The sequence below is a fragment of the Larus michahellis genome, chromosome 3 (assembly GCF_964199755.1).
Source record: "Larus michahellis chromosome 3, bLarMic1.1, whole genome shotgun sequence".
Lineage (NCBI taxonomy): Eukaryota > Metazoa > Chordata > Aves > Charadriiformes > Laridae > Larus > Larus michahellis.
The window spans coordinates 50,990,685-51,012,696 of record NC_133898.1 but is presented as its reverse complement, the minus strand read 5'-3'; the positions used below and the strand labels follow the sequence as shown (position 1 = coordinate 51,012,696).

At 38.6% G+C, this 22,012-nt stretch overlaps 1 protein-coding gene across 4 annotated transcripts in view; it reads left to right on the top strand.

The window, feature by feature from the left end:
• Positions 1-22,012, top strand: part of DISC1 (DISC1 scaffold protein) — a 199,433-nt gene that overhangs the window by 52,296 nt on the left and 125,125 nt on the right. For all 4 annotated transcript variants that reach the window (XM_074580118.1, XM_074580121.1, XM_074580119.1 and 1 more), the window contains 3 exons: positions 8,758-8,908; positions 12,208-12,337; positions 16,278-16,513. In XM_074580118.1, the coding sequence (XP_074436219.1) occupies positions 8,758-8,908; positions 12,208-12,337; positions 16,278-16,513 (517 nt within the window). The remainder of the gene's footprint in view (positions 1-8,757; positions 8,909-12,207; positions 12,338-16,277; positions 16,514-22,012) is intronic.

Here is a 22,012-nt window from a genome sequence, read left to right as displayed (position 1 = left end):
TCTGTATGTAATACCCATCTATAAGAAAGAATATTTGATACTTTTTCATCAGTGTGCCTTTCCACAGAAGGAAGATAATGCTGTTGAATTGCATTTTGGTTTGGGTAGTGCTGCTCTGTAGCTGGTGGCTTAAGCAGAACTACAAGCTGATTTCTTCATGCATTATAGTCCTTGCGGAACATTGCACAATTTAACATACACCACACTAAAATCTGTGCTACTTTCTTTCAAACTTAAAGCAACTCTATACTTACTCATCGGTGTTATGTAGCCCAGTCTTTGTGCTGCTTTGTTGTGCGTTTTTACAGCATTGCTTTTAAAAGTATGAAGATAAACCTTTGCGGAACACTTCTTATATTATCTGTACTAATTTTGGACTTCTATCACAAAAAAAATATTAATCTTTCAAATGTTGTCCTTTAGGATGGTATTCTCAATATATTCAGGTTAGGCAACAACAAAAGAGCCTTTTCTTTGTTTGACAGCTAGAACAAAGCACGTTAGATTCACAATACGTGCTTAAATAGAGCCTGGTACAAAAAAAATCCCAACATAATCTGACTGTGTCTCTAGTCATAAAATCCTTGATGTAAAAGCCCAGACATAGTCTATCAGATTTTTAAATTTCTTGTTAGAGTATTTAGAACTTGCTTTATAAAAATGACTGATACCTCACAATATAATGCAATCATTTGTAGAGTATTGCATTGTTTCTCTGTTAATTGACTGGCCTGTCTTCTAATCAACTGATGGCGTTTATTCAGAGGCAGTGAAGAACGGCAGATGTTGACTTAGAGATTCCTGGAGCAAGGAAAGGGACCTGGTGAACTGGGATTGAATTGTCCACAGTTGACATTAATATGTAGCTGACAGTTGTTCATGTATGTGAACTGTGCTGATTGGAAACCTTTACTAAAGCTGCTCTTCTATCTTCTCCAATAAAAGAAGGAGCTGTATTGCAAGCCAAGGAGCTTTGCATTGATTTCTGCTAGCTTCCTTGTCTTGAAGGATCTTTTTAAGAGTAGAATTTAATTCACAATAGGCATTGATGCCATTGTGCTGGATAGCCTTACTTTTTTTAAAATGCAGATTCAGCCTGGAATCAGTGGTACGTGTTTTTCTTTTTCTGTACTATTTCATATGTAGTGACAGTACTGTCAGCACTGCTTACAGAATAATGTTGGTATCAAGTAAAGTGCACCATCAATCAGCTTGTGTTTTTCCTTTAATGTATCTTTCGATGTTACTGTAAATTATTTTTATTGTAAAGGCATATTGGAAATGTAGGCATCTCAGTGGTTTCATTGGAAACTTGATGTTTGTGAAAGACTATGAAAAGCTAACAGTCAACAGGACATTGTTTATTTTGTGTTGTGAATTGACTAAACCAGAAATGATGTCTTCAAAAAGTGTCTGCACATTAAAACTCTGGTGGTGTTTGAAGGAATTTGCAAATGCAGCAAATCTGAAGATAAGGACTGCGAGGGATAGACTCTGTATGGAATTGTACCTTTGTTTTAGTGGAATTACAAAGATGAGTAAGGAGTTGCCGCTTACAGAAAACTGTCTGCTATTTCAGCAACTGTTACACATGTCAGGCACTTCAAAAAATGTAATTACTCCAGCATTTAGAAAATTACGGAAGTGGCTAGTTTATGCTGTAATGTCAAATACTTATGAAGCTCTTACTATTAAAAACTTTGCTATTAAGAATACTACAAAAACGTTTTCCAGAAGTGTCAGATTAAGAGCAATGGAGATTAAGCTGCTTCTGGTACGCTGAAATTATTGTACATCATTTTACACATATTGTATGTATCATGCTTTGTCATCTCCATTTGTCTCTTCAGTTGTAATTTGTTTTGTTGATTGTAAATTTATTGGAGTAGGGTTTTTTTTTTTGCTGTTGTCTGAGCCTAGAATGATTGGGGCCTCCTCCGAGATGGTAGTGGCAAATAGAAACTGCTTTGCTTACAGGAAATTGTAATGTAGGTTTACCCAGATAGTCCTAATGTGCCTTAAACTCAGCCCAGAAAGCACAACTGTGAGGATAGGTCAGCCTACATCGTTGCCAGGTGATAATGAGAAAGAAACATGGGAAAGCAAAATTTTTCTAATGCTGACCAAATAACTTAAGAGATCAATCACCCAAGTCAGGACTCTGACACTTCCTGCTGGGCTCTCACCCTCCTCCTTTCCCAGAGGCCTGCTGTGCTGGAAGAACCTTTCTGGCTTTGTGGCTTCTTGCTAATCTTCCCGCTGATGTTGAAAGTAACTGTACCTACACCCACACAAAACCCACTGAGTCCTACAGCTTGTGCCCATAAATCACTGCTCCATTTAACCATTGTTACAAAGAGACAGAGAATGTTACAGATCTGAGTGGCAGTCTGTCAGCTGTGTTGCCACTGTGGATGGTCTATGAAATAGGCCACTGGTCAAAATTTATGCTGAAAGTCTATACTAGGCTTGTACCGCTGCCCTCTGGGAAGAAGTTTGATACATAGCACAGACTTTTCAGTATTATGATGTAAACTGTAGGTGGGAAACTTGGTGTTGTACTTTGGGGAAGCATCAGTGAAACTTCTGAGAACTTGGCTTTTTGTTCAGAGCATGAATGAATGCTCTTAAATTCAATATGAATTAGAGGGGAAAAATCAGTATCTGCCAATGTGTCAAGCTTCTTTTTCTAAGAAGTGTAACAGCTGAAGTGTGTTTGTTCTTGTATTTCTTTTTTAAAGCTTACAGATTTCCCAGCTCTGCTGCAACACTGACATTCAGTACATTAAACTCTGAAACGTTATATATGTTTTAAGGATGCAGCGGTTTCCTGGCTTTTGACTGGTATGGACTGATGGGGGGGAAATGCAGAGCTTGCTGGGAGGCACAGCGCTCTGCTTGAGCGGTCCACGTAAGAAATCCTTCAGATACTGTTCTCTGTTGCTTCTCTCACAGGCACTATTTTGAGTACAAGGTTTCCATCTCTTTCCTCCCTGACCTGATTTATGTATACAGGTCTCTCGTTGCTAAGAAAGAAAAAGGATCGGAGAGAGAGAGTAGATGGCTGATGTTGCCTGCAGCAGGGGAAGCTTGTGACATCAGGTCATCACTGTGTGTTTTGGCTATTCTGATGGCTTAAGTCTGGCTGGGAATGCAGGAGACCTCTCTTGTACTCTTCAGGTTACTAGTTTTTTAACTTTAAATTGGAGGCAAACATCGATCTGGCATCTCAGTAGGGTGAAGCAGGAATTAGAAGGGTTTGTCACCTGTACTAAGAGTGCCAAATAACTGAGGAATGCACACAAAACAAAGAATTATGGAGCTGCAGCACTCTGTACAGATTTTGGCCCTCGTGCTTTGAGGTGATTTCTGTAGCAGTTGCTTCTGACTCCAAAGGATGTTCAGCAGCCAGGAGTTTGATTTGCTCAGCTGTTCCTCAAGGTCGTCCTGATAGTTCAGGAGCACAGCTGGAGTGCTGAATTTCACAAAGGTGCCTTTTTGGTTGGAATGGAAAAAATTAAGTGGTGGGTAAGTGGGGTAATTTAATTTGTTTTTTGCTTTAGCGGCCATTATGCTCTAGCCTTTTATGAACTGAACACGAATGTTTTGCTATTGTGCCCAGGGGCTTATAGCCTTGGTTGGAAAGCTTTAGCCTCTGCCTACTGGCCTTTCCAGGAGTTACTTTTTCCACTGACTGCTGGAAGTATTCCAAGGACCCTGGCCCAAATAGCTTTTTAATTCAGATTAGGTGTGTGAGCCTTTGAAGGGAATCTCCCCGTTGTCCCATTTACTGTACTTTGCTTTGCATTTTGGGGCAGTCTTGGAGTGCATGGACTGGTTTGACTCTGCACTGGGTTAATTTTGTTGGTTTCCATATGCAGGGCTGAATGGAAGGTAGAAAAGATTTTGCTCTGTACCAGTGACCAGACAGTGTGTACTAAGGGCTAGCTGTTCAACTATCCAAACGTAATCTGAGTCTCCCTTTTACGTGTATCTGGTGCGTTAGGACTCGCATCGAATATCTTGTACTGTGTGTCTGTTTGGTACTGTTAAATGGTTAATTATTTTATTCTTAAATTAAGAGTGCATGCATTCTCCAGGTGCTTGTAATGCCTTAATTTCTGATCACGGTTTATGTCTTTACGTGTCATATATGTTCTGCAAGTAATTTTGCTGGATACTAATGCTAGCAATTGGGCTGCAGACACCTTGCTTACTGGTCTGCTCTCCAGCTACATTTCAGTCACGTATTCAAGCTCTGCATTAGACTCCTCACTTTCTAGCCTTTGTAGCACTTCTTTAGCTAATGTAAGTCTCTCTGTTCTGGAAAATGCGTGGTGCGATTTGAACATGATGATGCCTGAATTATTAATGGGCAAGGAAAGTGAAGCAGGAATGTTTTGCTTTATTTCCAGTAAAAAAAAGAAAGGAAAGGAAACACCTGGTAAGCAGATCATCAGACTTTAGGTTTAAACTTACCAAATAGGATATGCGTTTATGTAATTCTTAATTCCATTTTCAAATTCTCTGTCACAGTATATTTTGGGGACCAAAAGCATAGATAGCCTGAGAAAAGAGAAGTTTCTGGTGGATAATGTCCACCTGTTGGTGACTTTTTTTTTTTCTTTTTCCCCTCAAAGCAGTGAAATAATCTAGTAGTACTGTCTTGCTCAGGAAGTCTTTCAGCTCACAAACATTAGAGGTTCAGGAGCAGTATCAAGATAAAGGGGAACTTTGCACCCTGATTCTGTGTGTGGTTGGAGAGAGACTGCTAGTACAGTGGTCGTTGGATCTGGACCTGGGACTTTAGTTTTTAGAAAATAGATAACAATATCTTTGCTGACCATGCCAAACCACTTCAGTCATCTTGAAAGCTTTAAATTTTTAAGAAAGTGAATGCTGGGGAGAATTACCTGGCTCCAGAAGTATCTAGAAGGTAAGAAAAAGATTTTAGGGCTGCGATGTGTGATTTACACATGTAAACCCTGCATAAATTTTGGTTTAGATCCTTCAGGTTTTTTGGGGTATGTGAGGGAGAGAGGGAGGAGGTTTTTTACAGGGTTGTGGGGCAGGATCAAATGGCCTTCTCTAGTTGAACTACCTGAAGAAACACTTTCTTAATGTCCAGCAATTTGTAGAATAGCATGATTGATTGTCTTCCCACCTATCAGCAAAGAACAGACATAAATATAAATATATGCAGGATGTAGCAAATGAGGTTCTACCCTTACTGTCATGATTTTCTTAAATGTTTTTTAAATGATGATAAATAGTTCTGATAAAGTGAGCCTTCTCTTCGAGGGAATAAAACCAATATCAGAATATGTAAAAAGTAGAGAGTAGCCAGATGTTCTCATATGGTCAATTAAAAATTATGGAAATTACTTGCTTTGCTCAAAGCTATTACAAAACATGATCTTTGGAGACGACACAGTTCTCCGACTGCTGTCTGTTTAATTGAGAACAGCAGTTAGTCAGCATCTTCCAGGCCTGTACCCTGGGTTGGCTTTAAATTCAGTGGGATGTCTGAAGTGCACCAGGCAGTAATGTATTGGGATGGAGGGTAATTTAAGTGTTGACTTTTGCTGCTTGCACTGAAGTAGAAGCTTCTTCTAGGGTATCTGTAGGACTGCTGCAAGTCAGAAAGCTAGCAACAGAATACAGTGAAATAAAAGGCTGGTAAAGAGAATTAAGCCTTTATTCCAAATCCTTGTCTGTAAACCAGTATGTATTGAAACATTAGAGTTCTTTCATTTAAGAACTTCATCAAATGGAGGGAGTGCTTTTTTGCATGTAAGCTGTGTGTTAAATGACTTATATTGAAGTATGGGACAGAGGAACGAAATATTAAGCCTTTGTGCGTGATAGAGGTATCTGAGTGCGTGTGGTTTCTTTCGGTGTCTCAGTCTATCAGTGAGCTCTGGGATCCTGTGAAGGTCTTTTCTGTGTTGAAATAATGTGCTCAGAAAACTAAAATGAAAGTAAAAGGAAGTGGTGTCCTTGAGTCTGATAGTTTATGACTAGCATAGGCCTTCTGTTTCTGCTTCTTGGCTGGAAAATCCTGGAAAATATTGTGGGAGGGGATCTCAGGAGAACACATTTGATCTTCTGGCCTCGACCTTAAAAAATATGCCAGAGCTATTCCCGAGAGCCATTTGTCTGACCTGGAAACCAACACTAGTGGAGAATTACTGGCTGTCCCAAGCAGTTAGTGCTTTACTATCTCTAATGCTTTTCCTCATCTCCTTTGCTGCAACTCAGGTTTGTTATTGAGGACTCAAGTTCTGAGGAGAGGTGAAAAGAATTGTATTACTACTTTCTTTGTAGCTTCCTGGTTTGTAATAGTACTGGAAGTTACTCCCCTCAGTCTTTATCTCCCCTAGATCAGGGTATCCTGCTTATTGCCATTTTTTTCCCATGTCCTATTCGCTAGACTTGTGATCACTTCCATTAGTTCTGCTTGATCCAGATCTCTTGAGTTGCAGTGCCGAAAGCTGGACTGAGATAAGCGTTATGTGCATGGTTCCATGCTCCGCAGCTGGCACTGAGGTGCCTTGGTCTCTCTGTGCACTGAAGACATCAGCCAGGTCAAACCGATGGGTCTCCTTTCCAGGAGAGGAGCCTAAAAGCTTGAGTGCTGCAGTGTTCAGCCCAGTGGTGGTGGAGTCTCCTGAGACGTGACCCCCTAACTGCAATGCTGAAAGGGTAAACCATCATTTAGTGCTGAGAGATAACGAGCAGATATGGCCAGCAATAGTACTTATAAAATGCCAGTGAAACAAATTATTTAGAAACGTCTGTTAGTGGAAACTAATTGAATTCTGTGTAGACTGGAACATATAAAGCAGGATGCAGCCAAGAATTAATGAGAGAGAGAGAATGAATTGGCATGTGGATCCCTCATCTGTTTTCCTTCTCAAAATAGACTGTTTCTAGGGCCAGGATGGGTAGGAGTAGAATGCTGGAACAACTGGACACACAAACACCGTGTGAGCATAATTATGTTGAAGCATAATTGTTGAATGGCTGTAGAGTGTTGCCACAACTCCCACTTGGTAACACATGACGCCCATTGTTGAATGGTTTGAGTAAAAGGAGGTTTTCCCATGTGCTTTGTCATTCAGTGGTCATTGGTCACAATCCAACCCTTACTTTTCTGTTTGTAACTGGGATACTTTTGATGGTCGTGTTTGAAATTCCATGCGAAATGTGAATGCTGATATGTTGTTCTCATCAAAGTACGGGCTCAGAAGTCTCATCTGGGCCCAAATTCCAGTTTCCTTGTGGTGACAGGGATAGAATGAATCTGTTCTGCTGTGGCCCCTGAGAAGCACGTGGCAGATGCGGTTCACCTCCACTGCTGAAAAGGTGTTTCTCCTTTGCAGAAAGAGTATGCGCACATGTACATGTGGTTGTTGGAGCAAAGCCTGGACCCTGCACTGACTTGGGTGGGTGATCACTTCAGCTAGAGCCGTGTGGTGGCGTTTTGCACCCTAATAACAACAATATGAGTTTAACTACCCTGGAGTGGTGTGCTGGCCTAGGGAGAAGATTTAGTCTCATTAGTATATTCTGTGCCTTTATTCCACCCCATCGGCACAGAAGCAGAAGGGAGATCACTACTAATGATAGATTATTGTAAAAAATGGGTCATTTCACTAAACCAGCAAATGTAAACAATCTTTCTTCGTAGAACCCCTTTGAGGATAAAGAAAGAAAATAAGCAGTGAAAAGCACGCCCAGATGGATGTTATTCTGATAGTAACATGTTGTATTGAAAACGTTAGAAGGGAAGAAATGCTAATCACGCAAAATCGTAGACAGCGAGGTCACGAGAAGAGTACTGAACTGTAAAGGTTTTCCATTTGTGGGCTAGCTCAAAACTCTCTGATTTGACTAATGTATCATCAAAGACATTCTGGCTTGGACCAGCCAGACTTGTTATCTGTCATGTATGTAATTTTGCTAGTATACTGGCACTATAGAGAATATATGTACCAGAAATAATAATTTGTAATTGGAACTATGTTCCTTTGTTTTGTACACAGGGACAGAAAACAAATAAAAACTAACTTTTATAGAGAAGTGTTTACTTGAAGAAATTTATAGAGTTATAGTACAGTCAAAGCAATCTCTTAAGGACCACTGTTATTTTTATTTAAAGTTGGAAGTAAAGCTTTTTTTGTTGGATGATAAAATAAGCATAATTCATGGAGGGCCTGGAATGAGGTAATTGTTTAAATGCTCTAACTGAACGGGAATTTTCTTCTGGAATATATTGCTGAGATATCATAGGTGATTCTTCAGTTCTTGACCTAATAACAATGCAGTTTTTTTAAAAGGTCAGACTTTAAATGTGTAACTGCCATCTAAGATTGTTTTAAAATTGGAACAGTAAAGAGTAGTTTTCTTAGAATTTAATTCAGAGCTGTTACTCTAGGAAAGGAGCACAGATGATAACTTTGAGCCAATTCTTTGGAGCCCTACCAAATTAAAACTCTGTGAAAGTGCTGGGAAGCCTGCAGTTTTGTCCTTGTCATAGAAGAAAGTAGCTTAGCATCCTGGTTATCTGATGTTTTCCATTGTAGTCTCAGTAATTCATCCTTGAGCAAAACAGACTGATATATTTTTATCAAAAGGGAAAGAACTGTCTGTGAGGTGAATTTTATTTTTTGTTGATCGACCTTTTTTTCTTCTTCAGGCTAAATGGAACCTTTTTGTCACTATTAAGTAACTTTTTTTAAATTTAATTTCTAGCTGATAAATTTAGACGGAAACTGGAAGAACTGGAGAAGGAGAAAAATTCCTTAAAATTTCAGCTTCCTTCAAGGCATCCTTCAGTCAGCAGTTTTTTGGATAGGTTCATTACCCAAGTTCAAGCAGCATTGCGCTGGGCTGCAGATCATCGGTGAGTTTGTTTATTTCTTATTACGTAAAATGGTGCTTCTGTTTGCCTCAAAATGTGGAATACATTTTATGAATAACTTTAATAAAGAGCTTTATGGACCTTCTAACATATCAATAGGGAGCTTGCTTATGAAACACCCCCCCTATTTTTTTCTTTCTACAATTCTTTCAGAATTGCCCTGAAAAACATTGATCATGATGAACTGGTGAATTAAATGGAACTTTTCTCACTGATGTTGAGTGGGAATGGGATTGAATCCTTGACACAGCAACTTGAGCATACAACAGCAAGGCAGCTTGAGCAACGGTTCCCCGTGGAGTTAATTCTGATGCTCCTTTTTAGGCAATGAAAGCATATTTAAATATAAAGTAAAAACAGATTCTTTTTTTGATATGAATAGATCTTTGGGAGTTTCCTTTTATGCATCACTTGTTAGGTGGCAGTAATGTGCTCAGCACTGTACAAAGTCACAAAAATAAATTCTCAGCATTCTCTTGAAGGGATAACAACTTCAAAGGTTAGAGGAATGTGAGATGCATTGGATGACCCAAGGGAGGTAGTTAGCTTAGGAAGAAAAAGTTGTCTCAATTTCTAGGTCTGTCTTCAGCTGTTCTACTGGTTACTGTTGTTAGTAAGAGGATTCTCCATAGGTATTGGAAGCTATTCTCAAATGCAATAGCACAAATGAAAGGAGAAAAACCTTTTGTTTTCTGGCAGCTTGTACATATAAAGGCTGTAGCGTGCAAGTCAGTACATTTGGGTGTAATTTTTGATAGACCTGAAAATTGGATAAAATCAGTATAGATAATAGGATTTTATTGTGAAATTTGAGAATTGTAAGGGTATTTTTAGCCTCTGTTTATATTATTTAGTAATGAGTCAGGTTTAAAATAAACTGCGCTCCCTCAGAGCTGTCTCCTCTGCCTTCTGAGGGCTCTAAGAAGCTGTTGTACTGTTCCTTAAAGATCAGGATACAACATTCTGTATTTTGTCATTAAGGTGTGTTCGCTCCATGCATTAATTCGTAATAATGATTTTGGCTTTAGAGTGTTGTTGTCTTCGCTGTCATAGAAATGGAGTCACTAAAGCATCCTTGAAATACATAGTCTGCTTATTTTTTTCCTTTATAATGTGTATATATATATATAAAAATACATATATATATATAAAATAAAATGCTTTTATGAAAGTGTTCCTGTTCCTTGGATGATTACGTCTGTAACTCTTCTCTTTGCACAGGTCTGAGAGCAGTGCCACTCTTCAGGGTCAGATGAATATCCTCTTCGCTTTTGTCTTGTGCACGCTCCTTTCTTTGAGCTCGAGTGGACTGTTGTTGTGACACCTTCTTTTTCTTGCTTGATTCTTGTAGCCTTTCACACTGCTTTGTCTGTGGTCTGATGCTCTTGTTGATTTGGCAAGTGTACTCTTTATCTTCAATTGAGGTGTTTAAAATTTTTCTGTTCCGACAGAAGTTTTAGATAGTACAGGGTGGAAAAAATGACCACTTGTCAAGGAAAATTTATAGGCTTAAGTTTTCATTTTCATTTTGAATTGGAACAAAACCAACATACCCAAGATTTCTTTTTTCACCTGGAAAGTTGAGAAGATGATCGGGCTATCACCAGAAGACCAGATTGTTGCAATTTTACTGTAGTTCAGCTGGTCTCATGTTTTTGCAAATAAAGAACTTTTAAAATGAAAAGTGTGTATGGCAGGGTACGTGCTCAATATGTGAGACTGACATTCATGCTCTGGTTTTGTTTTACTTGGTTAAATTATGGGATGAGTTTATAGGTGAATGCATTCAGTGTTGACACAGGATATTGGTGGTATGAGCCAGGTTTGGTTATGTTTAGCTTGGGAACAATGCTGTGTTCGTGCAATCACTCGGGTTTGGTGAGATCAGAGAGATCTGTTTCCTCAGTGTACATGGGATTTCCAAGGAGATTCTGATAATAACCTATGTTTATTGTTGAATGTTTCCTGAATTTTGACGAGCCAATCATAAATTTCTATTGCATACAGCCCTCAGAAAGATGTAGTCCTTACTAAAAGAAGGTGGCTTCGGAGCTGCTGCGAAGTGTGTTTGGTTGGAGCCACAGCAATCTATAACGATTGTAAGGCACATACACAGTGATGGCCTAGCACCTCACAATATGGGTATTTCTTGGATCTATTTTGTTATTACAGAAAAACAGTTACACTGTAATTGTGTGTATTTTGTTTAAGTATTAATGCCATTTATTTTAGTGCCAGGGTTTTGTTTTGCTTTTTCAGTACATTCTTCAGCCCATAGAGAAGAGAGTAAAGCATGTGTATTTTCTGACAGTCCTGCACAAGAGACAGGAACCTCTTGTGCTACACACTTGTTAAACGGCTGTGCACGGAGATCATAATTGTGTGATTAATCATGCTTAAACCAGACTAGTGATGCGTGTTTTGTATGTGGCATGGCTGTATTTGCTTTGTAAGATTACAATGGGAAAACATGTTTCAAATGTTTTCTTTGTTTGAGACGGTATTTTTTTTGTTTAAAGCAAAATATTGAAATGCATCTGTACCCTTTGTGTGGAAATGTACACACTTGAGTCTGGAGATGGGCATAGGAATGCAGTTGGCTTTGCAAGCACTCATGCCCTTATGCAGGAACATGCAAGACAAAATAGGTTTGCATTGTTTGCAGGTGCATTTTGAGAGGCTGATTATAGACTTGAGTCTTAATGTAATGCACTGATTACCTTGGGGTCCAATCATGCAAAGATTTGCAGCTGAGGGCTGTACCGACCACTGTGAGGAATCCCACTGACTGCGATTTTGAAAGAACTCACTGTGCCATAGAGGAGTAAAACTTGGCATTGTGGAGCAAACACTCCAGATGATCTCTAATGTAGTCTCCAAAAGCTGACAGAAGCTGCAAAAATGGCTTTGGCAAGTTTCTAAACTTCTGTCTAAGAGAGTTTTCTCTGTATTGATAGAAATTACATGCCTTAGTTTTGTCTCTTTCAAGGCAGCGATGGATAAATTTCTGAAATATGAAAAAGCTGGGGGAAGCCTGAAGCTATACAAGTTTTCCTTTTTCCTCCTTCAACGTGTTGTAAAAACAGTGTAAATGTTTGAGATAATAAGGAAGATATGCCAAGGAAAAATCTCTTGTTCTCTAACTGTATGTGTTTAAGATGTAATCATTCTGGTGATGGGATGTTATGACTTTGAAAGTAACATGTAGCATTCTGATCTACTTAATTTTTGAGATAGTGATACTCAGCTTAATTTTTAGTTTTTGTCACTTTTCTTCAAAGGATTAGACATGAAGGAACCCAGCTTTGGCATGAAAATGAATATAAACTTTTGAGATCCACTTACGAGGAGAGGATGCAGGTTTCGGCCACAAGACGAAACCAACTTTTTCAAGAAAAGAAATGGTTACAGGTAACGGGACTGCAAAGTTGTCTGTAAGAATCAGTGCTGTGTGGGAAAAGCTTGTAAGCTGTCACACAGAATTAAATAAATTTATTGTAATAGTGACTTTGCTTCTGTGCAGCAATTAGAGCCTTGGCTGTAGTCCAGTTGATAATCTAAGTGATGATTGGAGATGGCAGCCACAGGAGTTGTGTTAATCTCATTACAGAGAAGCAGAACTGGAAGGCTCGGTGGTTTGTGTGCGTGCTTTAACTTTACTCATTATCTTTTTAAGTGTGCTCTTTATGTTCTAATTTGCCATTTTAATATTTCACTGATCTTCAGAAGTTTTTATTCAAAGACAAAAAGTTTTGAATGAAGCAATCTTTCATCCATTTCTGGTTAGAATTGACTATAAATACATGATTTACCAGCTTTTGTTCCTGAAATATGATTGATGCATTTCATAAGGATGAAGGAATCATCACGGAGCAGTTGGCATTTGCCAGCAATAACTTTGCACTGACACGTGATGTCACAACGTGGTAATTTGGCAAAGGGAAGGTTTTTAAAATGGCTGCTGTCCAATTTTAAATCTACAAGCCTTTTAGGCAAAATTTAGCTCTTTCTTTTCACTGGCCTTCAAAAATCTTAGTTTACTGTCTAGTACAAGTCTTTAATCTGTCTCCTTTTAAACTTGGTGATCACACTCGGCAATGTGACATCTTAGAGAGCTAATAAGTCTAGTTTTCTTTTTTTCTGTTTTCTTGTTTTGAAATCTCATTATTTTCGATACTTTTCTCCCTTTGGTGGATCTTATAGTATAATCCTCTGAGTGTATACGCATAAAAAAGAAAAAAAATTAAAATATATATACATAAAAATCAGAAAGAAACGGAGAAAAGCATCTTAGATGGCCATTGCAAAATTTTACTTAAATTAAGTGTTGTTTTCATCCTAGTCATCACCTTTTGTATTCTTTGGATTTATTTCATCAATATATAAGAGGAGACGTAGTCTAGTTCGACATTATCAGAAAACTATTTTTGGTGATCTAGACATTCAGCCAGCCACCTCAAGATATTCAGCTGAAAACTGCTGTACTTAAGACTCCATGCTAGCTAATGTTTTTATACTTGTTCCAGGTGAATCTTTATTCCTATGTAGTTATACTAGGGACAGATTAGCCACATCGTTTTAAAGGCATCCTATTTAGGAGCATTTGATCAAAATTAGCATGAACTCCAGATTCTGGAGAAGGCTGACCTGTGATGTTTGGCTCCCAGCATCTCTTAAGGATTGCTTCTGCCCAAAATCTGACATGATCTGAAATCATCATTATTATTTTTTCTTTTTCCTCAGCCCTACTTTACTTTCCTTTTCCCTCTGCCCTCTCTCCTGTTGGTTCTGCATTTGTCTTCAGGGATTTGAGAGCCTGTGGTAGTATTTAAAATTTATATATTGATGTTTCTACTGCAATCTGTACTTCATAGAGAACACCAGCCCATAAGTGAAGCTGGAGGTTTACAACCAGTACTGATTAGCTGTTGTGTTAGAAATTTTAGTTTAAATTCAAATCCACAAAGTAAAACTCCAACTTACGTTTAGTGAGATGAACATCGTCTGCTGCTCCATGCTGAGACTTTAAGTCCTTTTTATCTGCCCTGGAGGCTGACCGCGAGCACATTAAAGGCTTCTTGGCATTGCTGGAAAAGAACACAGGAGAATTCCAGTTTAGTGACTAAAATTTCCATTCTCCCAAGAATGCCTGTGAACTTCTCCTGAGCAGAATGGCTTTCTCTCTGTGAATGCAGATTATGTGCTTCTGGTACCTATTTACATTGTAAAAATATTTCAGTACTAAAAGTATGTCTGTAAAACCAAATTCTGTTCATCTGCCTTTCCGTTCCTATGTAGGTTGCTTATTGCAGTGATTGCAATTACTACATTTTCACAGAATATGAAGGTCTTTGTATTAAGTAGAGCCTATTAAGATTTTGGCAGCATTCCCAAACCAGTAACACAGAGACAGAATTGTCCTTTGTGCGCACTAAAAGCCTAATTTGAGACTGAAAGAAACAAAACTGATGTTTTTGGCGTGCTGACCTTACTGTCCTTGACGAATGCCTGTGGGTTGAAACATGGGCCACTCTGTTCTCTTGTCGCTAAATCTGAAACTGAAAAAGGACGAAAATAATTGATGAATCTAGTGTGCGGCACTAATAAGTTGAAATTTTTGAGCCAGTCAACCTTTTAACATGCAACGACTGTTTCTTCTTGTTTAAAGTGATACTCGGGGAGCTTGTTGTAGTGCAGCAAATCTGAAAGTATGTTTGTGGACAAAATGAGCATTAGTGAACTAAACTTCACTTAGATTACATTAAAAACATTAAAAGAATGTTAAGGTTTCAAAGTGAAGCACTCAAAAGGAAAGAAATGCCAAAGTCAGTTATCACTGCATAGTATGTCTGTTTTATGAGAGTCTTTAATTATATAAGCATGCCTTTTTTTTCCTGGATCCCTGCCTCATACATTGCTGAAGATGGAAAGTACTTGTTCAGATATTCAGAATGGTATTTTATCTTCATTACTCGGTATTCGGCCCCAGAATGCTTTTACTGTATGCCACTCAAACGCTCTTTTGGATGCAGATTTATTAATTTGTGAATAGGCTTGTTTTACAGCATTAATCAACATGGCATCTGAGTGATTCAAAACCACTTAGTTTTATCTCCGTAACATCACTTTGGGTGAAGAGATGTTCTTATTGCCATTTTACACATAGAGAACAAAGAAGTGAATTGCCATAAAAAGCTATATGGTCGTTTCTAATGTCAGTTTTGTAATGCCTAGTTTTTTACCTGAAAAAGGTTTTTTGGTTGTTTTTTTTTTTTCCCATTTTTCATTATAGCGGAATTGAATATGGTCAGAGCATGGAATTACGAGCTTTGATTCCTATTGAGAGTCTACAGATAGCACTTCAGAGATTTCTCTTGGTTGTATGGAAAATGGTGAACGTTCAATCTGTGGCTGTGTATTGAGATAATAGTTTAAGTGCCTTGGAAAGTTTCCTCTAAGAAATGTAGGAATAGAATAAAATTTTCCAGTATGGCATTCAACTACTTTGATAGCAAGTAGTCCTCCTTTGATTTTTTTTTTCTCTTTTTTTCTCTTTTTAAACTCACTTTTCAAATTCTGGGACAAATGAGCCAAGGGCCCTATATTAAATAACTTTATTAACTCAGCAACTCAGACTCTTCCATGAAGTGCTCCTTCTTTGGGTGCAAGATAACTGTTGGGTTTTCAAGGAAAAATTAGAAAGCGCTCTTGCAAGAAACATCAGTATCATAATGCACAGGGTTTGAACTTCTGGCAAGATGAGTGCAACTGAGGTTTAAGCTATGGTAATTTTAAGTGAAGGGAGCGATTTTGTGCTTTTAATTAAAATTAAATATTAATAACAAAAAGTATGGGTCAGACAGTCAGTGAATCACCACTTGCATCCTGTGTCTGATGTTGGATTGGAAGCCTGGAGGAGGAACCGTTGCAGGGATGTTCTGCAGGACAGATACGTGGTTGATCACTTTAACTATCAGTCTGTAGCAAGGTTCTGTTGTCATGGTTGAACTGAGATTTTGAGGGTTTTTTGGGGAGGTTTTAAACTTGGGAAATACCTGTGTATTTTAAAAGTAAAAGGTGACTGGCAGTTGGTTTTGGAAGAGGAGCCTGGAATTTGGTGTTGAAATGGAGGTGGGGAATTTCAGGTTATAGAAGTACTAGAGTTTCTAAATAAAACAGACATAAGATTTTTTTTTTTTCTGTCAACAAAAGACTGTCTTCTCATTTAATGTTGGGCTAAATTGGACAACCTTAATTCATGCTACTTCTGAGACTGGTATTGCATTTTTCTAGGGGCAGAGGGGTTTCTTTTACAGGGTTCGTACTAAACTCAGGTTTCTGTTGTGTGCAGAAAGAAATTGAAGACCTTCGAGCAAGACTGGCCCTATTAGAAGCAAAAGATCAACAGCTAAGAAGAGAAATTGAAGAGCATGATAGGCTTATTCAGTCACAAGACTGTGAACTGACTGTTTTACTTGGCTGTGTTTCTTTGAAAGAACTCCAGGAAATAAGCAAGGCTGTGGATGACACTTTAGCATCCTCCTATCAAATTCCATTCAGTCTGGATCTTCCAGGGACAATAAAGAGGTATTTAAATTTTGATGTGTTGCCAGTGATGTAGAGTCTTGTATCTTCCCAATGTACTGTTGAATTGGCTGTCAGTTTTTTCTTCATAATTGTGCCAGATAGTTAGCTGGATTCAGACACTTTAAAATTTTTCTAAGAACAGATGTCAAAGTTCTAATATGAATATATTTCCTTAGGAAGGAAGACTTTGCAGTTATTTGAAGGTCTTGCACTTATGTTTTTATGGTAAATAGCCACCTACAGAAAGCATACGTATCCATCAACTGATAATACTTATCATCAGTTTAAACTATTTCTTGTTAACCAGTGGAATTTTTCCCCAGCTTGGTGACGCAGTAATTACAACATATTTCTCACAGCCTGAAAGTGTGTACTAGGCACTATCCAAATAAATATTAAAGATGCTTCACTGAACTTCCAATCATAATAAAGTCTGATGTTATGAGTGTTAGGCTCAGACAGTGGACGTGAGGTAGTGGGGGAAGGGATGCAGCAGGAATACTTCTGGGACAGCTACAGTTAAATCCACAGTGTGTGGTTCTTTTAAATGGAAAAGTAGCTACTCTTGATAATCTTTTGGAAACCTCATCTTTATTTACAAAAGCAATAGAAGCACTTCAGGGCCTAAACTGTACTGTCAGTCAATGGGATGGTGGTGATGGAACTTTGAAAGTGTTACTGCTGCTTTGTCGCCAGGACAAAATAAAATTCCTGTTTATCCTAACTTGCATTTCTTCCAGATAAGCAGTAACTATGTTGCTTGCATTTTTTTTTCTCCCTTCATGTTTATTGGATTTAGTTTGGTTATATTAGCATTCATGAGAAATTGCTGCTTGTGTGTGCCACTTTATACATTTTTCTTTTTTTTTAAAGTCAGCAGAACATTTCATAGAGGACATATTCCTCTCCTTCGAGGTTTGTTTAAAATTTTAAATTAGGTTATGGGAAATAGTTTCTTGCATTAATTTTAATTTGTTTTAATAGTATCTTAGACCTGTATTTCTGAGATTGAGGGATAAAAGGTCTCAAGCAGTCTGTCTGAGAACCCGTGCTTTGATTTGAGTTTTCTCTTAGTTTTGGATTTACTTGTGAAAGAATATTCAGATTTTTTTTCTATCACATTGCTGATGCAGTATTTGAGTTGCACTTAACTCTTTGGGAAATTATTTAAAGATAAGTTAAAATAGTACTGGCTCAGGAGGAACTTGTTCCGAGTTCTTCACTCACCACCACCATGAATAGCACAATCACTTGAGGGAATACATTATTCATTATTTGAAAGGGGTTCAGAACTTTAATGAAGAGTTATAATTAATTTCTTTCCTTTCTGTTCATTTTTAAAAGATGGAAGTTTTCTCTTTAGTTTTGTTTGTTGTTCACCTTTGTGTCGCTAGGGCCAATGGTCAGGTTCTTCTGCTCTCTTCATGATAGCTGGAGTTCCCTATCGCAGGTGGGGACAGATAAATGCTAGTTTGGGCTGCACAAGTAAGCACACTTAGGTGGGCGTCTGTGACAGCCTTCAGGAGCAGTTTAAATCTCCCATGTCATGTTACAGCTGTGTGCTCTTGTCAAACTCCATAGCCTTTTCTGACCAGAACTAATAGCAATGATGTAGATGCCTGCCTATGGCATGGTCACATGGAGGCGAGAGTCCTTGGTTCAGGATATGGAAGCTCTGCGTTTACGTCTTCTGCAGCCTGCCTGGATCTGAACCTACAGCCTCAGAGTGAGCTCTTACCTGCCAAGGATTTCAGTGTCCTGGCAGGGAGTGTGCTCCATCGCAGTTCTTAAGCTGGGCCTTACTGTATCCAGGAATGCAAAAGCTGAAATCTTGTAAAAGGCCAGAAGGCTAACAGGCAAGAGGAGGTCTGACTCTGGGAGAGTGAGAGTGGAGAGGATTAATGGTTATAGCACTCAGCTGAGATGAGAGAGAGACCTGGTGGTCCTAGTTGTTGAGGGAGTTGGCAACTGTCCATTGATGAAGTGCTAGATTATTTTTTTTTTTTCTTCACAACTTAAAAGCAAAGTGAGCTGATAGGAACGTGTGACAACCTGCCTGATGCAGTCTTTCAAAGAAGCAAGGGACTACTCACTGCCTATTCATCAGCTTCTTTCCTCTCTGCAGGAGCTGCTGGTTCTCTCTGAATTAAAAAACACCTTGTAGGTGTTTTCTTTACATGATGTGGCTTCTTGGTCTAGTAAAGTCCATTCAAAATCCGCCTAAGTGTTGTATATGCTGTGCCTGCTGCTCTATTGAAAAAAGCACAGACTGCCTTGGGAGCACAGACTGAAATCTCCAGTCCAGCAATGTTGATTCAACTGCTTGACTTTATCGTGTGGCCCCTTCCTTGCCTTTGGTTCTCAAATCTCTTGCCTCAAACCACTTGCTACTTTAGGTGGCTGAAGGCATCCCAGAGCTGCGTTTGCATGATGGTCAGCAGGCTTATTTCCAGCATGGGTTCTCTGACACTTCTTGCTTTCAGGGCAGGCTATAGATATCCAGAAGGACTGGGGGGAAAAATATGCTCCTACAACAGTTGTGGTTAACAGTGAGACTTAGGCTTCACTTTTAAACTGAACAAAGTGATGGGTGTCTGCCATTTGAAGCTGTGCGGTCCATCATACCGCAAGCACGGTGATCTTATGCCTGCATCCCATAGTGTTCTGTTCTCTCTTTCTGTAAGATGCAAAAGCAGCATGCAGGTAGTAAGACATCTGGTGTGGATATACTTCCCCTGTGCCTATGGGCATCTCCTACGCTGTCATAGAATAATTTAGGAGGTCATGTTGTCAAACCCCTGCTCAAAGCAGGGCCACAGTTTCCAAAAGAGATCAGGTTGCCCCATCAGGCTGCCCCATCTGTCTGAGTTTTTCATATCTCCAAGGATGGAGATTTTGCAGCGTTGCTAGGCATCCTGCATTTCACCACCATTGCTGTGAACTTTTTTGTCTCCTACCTAGCCAGAATTTCCCTCATTGCAACTTGCATTGGCTTATCCTAAATCTGTACCTCTTGTGAAAGGCAAATGTATATTAAAGAGATTAAACAGATTAAAATACTTGACAAAACCAATTCAGCATATTAGTTTTAAATTCCAAAGTCTTGGGATATTTAATGTGAAAGACACTTTTCTGGAAATGTATGCTTTATTTTATGAATCATTGCAGAGGGAAAAAAAAAGTTAAAGTCTTATAAACTTACGGCTATCTGTGTGAGAAATAAAGCTATTATTCATGCACCTATACTAAGCATCAGTACTTATGTAGAAAGTCGTTCAGTATTGATGGGCTGTAAATGGCAAGCTCCTGGGTATTGGTTTGTAAGATACTATGTGTTTATTCTAAATGCATTGTGCCAGTCAGTAAAGTACTGCTATAATGTGCTTTTGCATAATTATTTGTTGAGTACATGAATTGCATTGTGCACTGCAATAATACAGGGCTGATGTGAAGCATCTCTTAAGACAATCTGTGCTATAATAAATCATATTGAGTGGCTTGCAGCTCACTATAAGATACAAATTATTTTGATTTTCTTGGTCTAAATGCTATTAAATAGCAACTTATTAAAGCAAACTTCAGGGAATGCGAGAGAACATCTTAAATGAAGAATAATTGCCCAGATAGAAGCATGCAGAAGCAAGAGAGCAAGTCAATGTAACTTTGGGCTGAGCATTGTTTCTAAGCTTATTTTTCTTGTCAAACATTGTTATATTCAGGAAGATTAATAATTCTTTGCTTTGTCTTGTTTATCTTCAGTACCTGGTGGACTTTTTGAAAACAAAAAGCCTTTGTCAGCATGCTTTTGAGTCTGAAGAATTGAGAAATGTTAGACACGTTACCCTGGGCCCTTTCTGGAGGGCTGGTAGAAGCCAAGGTTAAAACCTGGCCAGTTAATGTGCAAACAAATACGTTAGCTTGTGTTTTGACAGGGATTCTCATGGAGGTTGAGACCACAGAATGTGGTTGTTTTGCTCATCCAGACAGGCCTAATTGCCCTTGGTAAACTAAAGGGTGTAATCATTATTATAAAACAAGGAAATTGCGGTACAGAAGCTCAGTTTGCTTGTGTGGGGTTGTGTGGAGATGTGTGGTGGGAGCAGCTAGTGTTGTGTGCACCATGACACGTGTCTGTGTTTTAACTAAAGACGACATACTGGAAATCGGAGGAAAATAGGTCTGAGTGTTTCAGTGTGAAGTACTTTCTCCTGGAGATTGCAAAGGGTAGCATAATATATAATTCCCGTATCCTCTACTGAGGAGGACACCATTTCAGAAATATATATTTTTAAGTAGTGTAACTTGAATTTAATGATAAAGTAAGATCATGTTAATTATTTGACTTACTCTTTTTAGTACCTGTTGTTTCCTTTTTTTTGATTCTTTTCATTTCACGATGAAAACTGAGGAAGTCTGTTATACTTCTGTTCATATTTATCTTCACTTAGCACTTTCTCTTTTGGTTTTATCCATATCTACAGATGCATGTGACTGTACAGCATGTCATCCTTAAAATAAATTGCACAGTTCCATCTGGACTATTGTCTGTGCACTGAATGCTGGCTGAAAGAAAGAAATTCAATTAAATATCTTTCAAAATATTTGAATACTCCACCTCTTCTTCCACCTTTCCCATGGAACTATTTTTAATTAGTAGGAATTTGCTCCACAGTGGATGTGGATAAGATAGGGAAATTCTCTATTCTGTATATTAGTTATTATAGCACTGTCATGGCCAGTGGCGCAAGGAGCTGAACTTGAAGTTTTATGCAACCAGTTCACTCTTCTTTAGTGATGCCTGGAGCTTATCTGACAAAGATTAATTCAAAGTGAAATACAAATGCTCAGGGGGTTGAAAACCTTATTAGTTGGAATATACTCAAAGCATTCAGCAACTTCAGTTGAGGCCAAAGCCTGATAAAGCCAAAAAAAGGTGGATTTTTAAGAGAAGTTGATTTACTTGAGAAAAGTTGGAATAAAAGGCTTATACACAGTTTCTCTTATTAATTTAGCTAAAGTGCCGTTCAGAATGGGCTGTCATGGACTGTTGTTAGGAGAGGCGGATTTGTACACGTTTTATTGTTCTTCAAAGTGTGTGTCTACATGAAATTTCTAGTCAAATTAGAGGTTAGCAAGCTACGTGAAATTACTGGAGAAGTCTGAATGCAGCCATATTTATTCACATCAGCCTTTCAACAAAAATCTTAGCTTTAAAGAATTATATTTAGAAGAAGCAAAACAAATTGCACCCTGTGCTTTCAAAAAGATATCTGTTGTTTGCTAGATAACATGCAGTCTCACCAGGATAGTCCTTTTTAAATATGTGGTTTGAGGTTTTCTTTGGCTATTTCTGTGAAAATGCATACATATTAAAAATGTCGCCTGGGAACAGAAGGGTAGCACAAATACAAAGAGCAGAGGGATGAAATGGCTTTATGGCATCAAAAAGTTTCTTTAACAGTGCACAGGCTGCTGATGTTCCTGACTGTTTGCGGGGCC